This window comes from Limulus polyphemus, unplaced genomic scaffold, assembly GCF_000517525.1.
Source record: "Limulus polyphemus unplaced genomic scaffold, Limulus_polyphemus-2.1.2 Scaffold6945, whole genome shotgun sequence".
NCBI lineage: Eukaryota > Metazoa > Arthropoda > Merostomata > Xiphosura > Limulidae > Limulus > Limulus polyphemus.
The window spans coordinates 41,778-47,184 of NW_013672555.1; the positions used below are offsets into that span (position 1 = coordinate 41,778).

The window sequence follows — 5,407 nt, forward strand, 5'->3', positions numbered from 1 at the left end:
TATGGAACACTGATGACAGTGTTCTACACCATTATATCTACATCCATTATATCTACATGTCATCATGCCATTATATCCACATGTCATTAGTGTTCCATACATTATATCTACATGTCGTCAGTGTTCTACAGGAACACTAATGACATGTAGATATAATGGCATGGAACACTGATGACATGTAGATATAATAGTATGGAACAATGATGACATGTAGATATAATGGTATGTAACACTAACCACTGGTAGATATAATGGTATGTAACACTAACCACTGGTAGATATAATATAATGGTATGGAACATTGATGAGAGGTACATATAATGGTGTAGAACACTAATAAGTGGTATTTTCAACAGCACTATAAGTACCCTAAAATAGTAAAAAATTTAGCAGACGATATATTTACTTGTTTCGAGTTCCAGGGACTTTGTAATAGTGCCAAACGTGTTTATAGCATGACATGATGCATTAAAAGTCTTCAGGACAGAATCATAAGTAAAGTGAAATTCCTTTTCAGTCAGGGTGTCAACAGAATCTTCAGTGGTGCTAACTTCTTCCTTGTCTTCCAGCCACATCACTGAGATGTTACCATCAAACTGGATAAGACAAGTCACCATAACACTTTCACCAGTAAGTATGGGGAGACTGCTGTTTGTCTTCATTTCAAGAATGACAGGGGGCTGACCTAAATAACAATGGATTGTTACATCTGATTCTATTATAATAGAAGATATATATGTTTATAATGGAGTACGTTATTCACTAATGGTAAAAGGTATTAGATAGGACTAATCAGACCTAAACTCTTAAATTGACCTGCATCCTAAGACATATATTGTTTTGAAAATATTGGTTTAGAAACATTTAGAGCAGATAATTCATTCATGGAAAGAGTTTTTATCGACTGTAAATGTGTATGCATTAAAAAAGTAACAGTTAATCTGGTAAAAGCCTATGTAGTAGCAGGTTCTGCTGAACACTGACTTCCATCTGGTTAGTAGCTAAAAATTAGAAACTGCTATACCTGAACCCTAGTTGGTTACCTGATGTGTGCGTAATGACACATTCTTTCCATGAGTGATTCTGTACCACATTCAATTCACTGATGTAATTCATATATATCAACTTGCTCTTTCCTCTGAGTGATTCTGTACGACAATCTGGTTAGTAGCTAAAAATTAGAAACTGCTATACCTGAACCCTAGTTGGTTACCTAATGTGTGCATAATGACACATTCTTTCCATGAGTGATTCTGTACCACATTCAATTCACTGATGTAATTCATGTATATCAACTTGCTGTTTCCTCTGAGTGATTCTGTACCACAATCGATTCACTTATATAAACTGGCTATTTAACTGAGTTATCCTATACCACATTTAACTCACCACTGTTAATTGTAACTGATTTACTACACAATATTTAGAAATGATAATTTAAAAAAAAATCCATAACTATATCCAAAGCACCTTGTCATCTTCAGAGAAAATCTTTGAAAAGCATATGAAGAAACATGTCTTATTGTAAATGTTTTACACATATCAAAAGTGACTCTCTCCATACATTACCGTAAAAGAAATATACCTTATGAAATGAAAACCAACCTAGTCTTATTTCTGCAGTTCTCTCTGTAATTCCATATATATTGTGTGCTTTACAGGTGTACACAACATCATGTGTAACATTGATCACTTGAAGTAAACTCGTGAATGTTCCTGATTGATAGTTTGTTTTAACGGGGGGGATTTTGTACCCATCCTTCATCCATATCACACGTGTATATTCCTTGCTGTGACCTTTACACTCAATATTTGTGTCTCTACCTTTGAAAATTCTCTGTACAGGAGGAATAACTGTTTCAATCATTGGAGGGTCTCCTGGAATAAAACCAAAATGAAAAAATTATTTTCCCTGTTGTAACAATTACAGGTTAAAACAACATCTTTCTGTTTTACTACCCAATATTCTTTACCAAATTTAGCTCACCAACATAAGCTGTGACTGTTTTACTATCCAATATTCTTTACCAAATTTAGCTCACCAACATAAGCTGTGACTGTTTTACTACCCAATATTCTTTACCAAATTTAACTCATCAACATAAGCTGTGACTGTTTTACTACCCAATATTCTTTACCAAATATAACTCACCAACATAAACTGTGACTGTTTTACTACCCAATATTCTTTACCAAATTTAGCTCACCAACATAAGCTGTGACTGTTTTACTATCCAATATTCTTTACCAAATTTAGCTCACCAACATAAGCTGTGACTGTTTTACTACCCAATATTCTTTACCAAATTTAACTCATCAACATAAATTGACTGTTTTACTACCAATAATCTTTACCAAATTTAACTCGCCAACATAAACTGTGACTGTTTTACTACTCAATATTCTTCACCAAATTTAACTCACCAACATAAACTGTGACTGTTTTACTACCCAATATTCTTCACCAAATTTAACTCACCAACATAAACTGTGACTGTTTTACTACCCAATATTCTTTACCAAATTTAGCTCATCAACATAAACTGTGACTGTTTTACTATCCAATATTCTTTACCAAACTTAACTCACCAACATAAGCTGTGACTGTTTTACTACCCAATAATCTTTACCAAATTTAACTCACCAACATAAACTGTGATTGTTTCATTGAGTAATTCTGTACCACATTCAACTGAACAAATAAATTCGGTTCCTTTGTTTAGCATTGTTGCTGTCAAGTTTTGCTCGTAGATTTTTGCATCTCTAAAACCTTCTGCTGTGCCCTTTTTTGATTGTTTCTCTTCTTTACCCACATACCATTTAATGATTGGTTCTTCATTACACAGCGACATGCATTTCAATATTGTTTCTCCATCATGAGTGACGTGTGTATTTTCAGCCAACACATCGTAAATGATACAGTCATTTGAATCTAAAAAAGAAAAGTGATATAGGTTACACATATAATAAAAACCAAAAGTGTTATATCTGTGTTACTCAGACTGTGGCTGGTTTAAATAGATTTTTTTTCTTAACATTTACAATTATTGGTGATTTCTTTTGATTCCAAGTTTTCCCTACTCTCTTCCCCAAGCAGTTAATATACTCTTATTAATATAATAATTTGCAGCTTTTTCATTAAGTTCTTAAAAATAAATTGTTACCTGTGTAATTATATGCTTCCACAAAACAAAACATGTTTCTCTATTTGATATATGCTAATATGTATAATGTGACATAACATGTGGTTGGTAATAACCATACCACAATCACAACTCATTTTCTAACTATAAGAAAGAAAAAAAAATTAATGAAAGTGCCTTGAGTCTGAGGATGTTGGCTGTTGTGAATTTCACAAGACATGGTATCAATAGTGTTTACATATTGAGCTAGAGGATACTAGCAGTGTTTTACATCTTTAGATAGATGCTAATAGTGTTGTACATCTTAAGCTACAGGATTCTAGTAGTGCCTTAAATCTTGAGATAAAATATACTAGTAGTGTTTTACATCTTTAGATAGAAGACGCTATTAGTGTTATACATCTTGAGCTACAGGATTCTAGTAGTACGTTAAATCTTGAGATAAAAGATACTAGTAGTGTTTTACATCTTTAGATAGAAGACGCTATTATTAGTTGTACATCTTGAGCTACAGGATACTAGTAGTGCCTTAAATCTTGAGATAAAAGATACTAGTAATGTTTTACATCTTTAGATAGAAGATGCAAGTAGTGTTTTACATCTTGAGCTACAGGATACTAGTAGTACGTTAAATATTGAGATAAAATATACTACTAGTAGTGTTTTGATCATTAGATAGAAAACGCTAGTAGTAGTTGTACATCTTGAGCTACAGGATTCTAGTAGTACGTTAAATATTGAGATAAAAGATACTAGTAGTGTTTTACATCTTTAGATAGAAGACGCTAATAGTGTTGTACATCTTGAGCTACAGGTTTCTAATAGTGTCTTAAATCTTGAAATAAAAGATACTACTAGTAGTGTTTTGATCTTTAGATAGAAGACGCTAGTAGTTGTTGTACATCTTGAGCCACAAGATACTAGTAGTGCCTTATATCTTGAGCTACAGGATACTAGTAGTGTTGTTACGTCTCTGGTCTTTAGTTTGTTAATTTTCCGTAAAAATTCTTTCCGAGGAAACTTTAGCGATACAAGTCCTTTCTTAAATAAAACTAGTTTATTCTTTCTGAATACACTTAATTTCTACAGTCACGCTATAACAAACGCTATAATTCACAACGAAAGACACACGCGCTCGATCCAACTGTCCGTATCTATCTCTGTCTGCAATTCAATTACATTGTTGCCGTCACTTCTTGGCGGTTTTATATGTACAAGAATACCGCAAATCTAGTAAACACTCGAGGATTCACGAACCTTCGAGAATATGACGTGTTACTAGCGTCACGTGACCTCCGCTGTCGTAACAGTATTTTACATCTTGAACTATGAGATACTAATAGTGCTTTATATTGAGCTAGAAAGTACTAGTATTGCTTTACATCTTTAAATAGAAGACGCTAATAGTGTTGTACGTCTCGAGGTACAGGACACTGGTAGTGTTTTACATCTTGAGATAAAAGATGCTAGTAGTGTTTTACATCTTGAGCTACCGGATAATATTTTGTGTAATATTTTTAAAGATACGTAACCAGCAGTATTTTACGTCTTCAGGTGGGTGTGCGTTGGTTCTGTGTTAGAGTTACAATATATTTCTTTTATTTCTCTACGAACCCATTATTTTCCGTGAAATTATATATATATATATTATATTAGCATACTAGATAGAAAACTTACCTGCATCTATTAATGTTGTCTCCAGCAGCAACGCCCCGACCAGCACTAAAACATTGGTCACTACTGCACTCATCATCTGAATATCAACGTTTGGAATGATGGTCTTAACTAGAAACTAACGAAAACTGAAATGATACGATTAACTTCAAGATCACCAGCTAGTCCAGTTGATATTATGGATTCTTAGCTCCATGATTACATTCTAGTCTGATTAATATTATGGCTTCTCATCTTTAAGATCGCCCACTACTCTGGTTAATGTTATGGGTTCTCAGCTCTAAGATCGCCCACTAAGTCTCTACAGAACAAATTAACGAAGATTGAGATTAACGACAAAAAACTAAATGAACGACGCTACAACATGCTTACTTTCATTTCCATGTCTCGTAAATTGTTACATTAATTATTTCTGGAGCTTTTATTAAAGTCCAGTCAAAAAGCGTCTTGTTAAAACATTAACTTCAGGTAAAAAATATATATTTCGTAATGTACATTAACTTAACGTACCAATAACAGTACAACTTTACTTAACGTACCAATAACAGTACAACTTTACTTAAAGTACCAATAACAGTACAACTTTATTT

The 5,407-nt window shown here is 33.2% G+C and overlaps 1 protein-coding gene across 1 annotated transcript in view; it reads right to left on the reverse strand.

Moving 5' to 3' along the window:
* Positions 1-5,147, reverse strand: part of LOC106474205 (hemicentin-1-like) — a 7,902-nt gene extending 2,755 nt beyond the window's left edge. The window contains exons 1-4 of the mRNA XM_013934895.2: positions 4,821-5,147; positions 2,645-2,932; positions 1,606-1,878; positions 407-685 (exon numbers count right to left, since the gene is read on the reverse strand). Coding sequence (XP_013790349.1) covers positions 407-685; positions 1,606-1,878; positions 2,645-2,932; positions 4,821-4,896 — 916 coding nt within the window. The 5' untranslated portion in view covers positions 4,897-5,147. The remainder of the gene's footprint in view (positions 1-406; positions 686-1,605; positions 1,879-2,644; positions 2,933-4,820) is intronic.
* Positions 5,148-5,407: the final 260 nt, after the last annotated feature.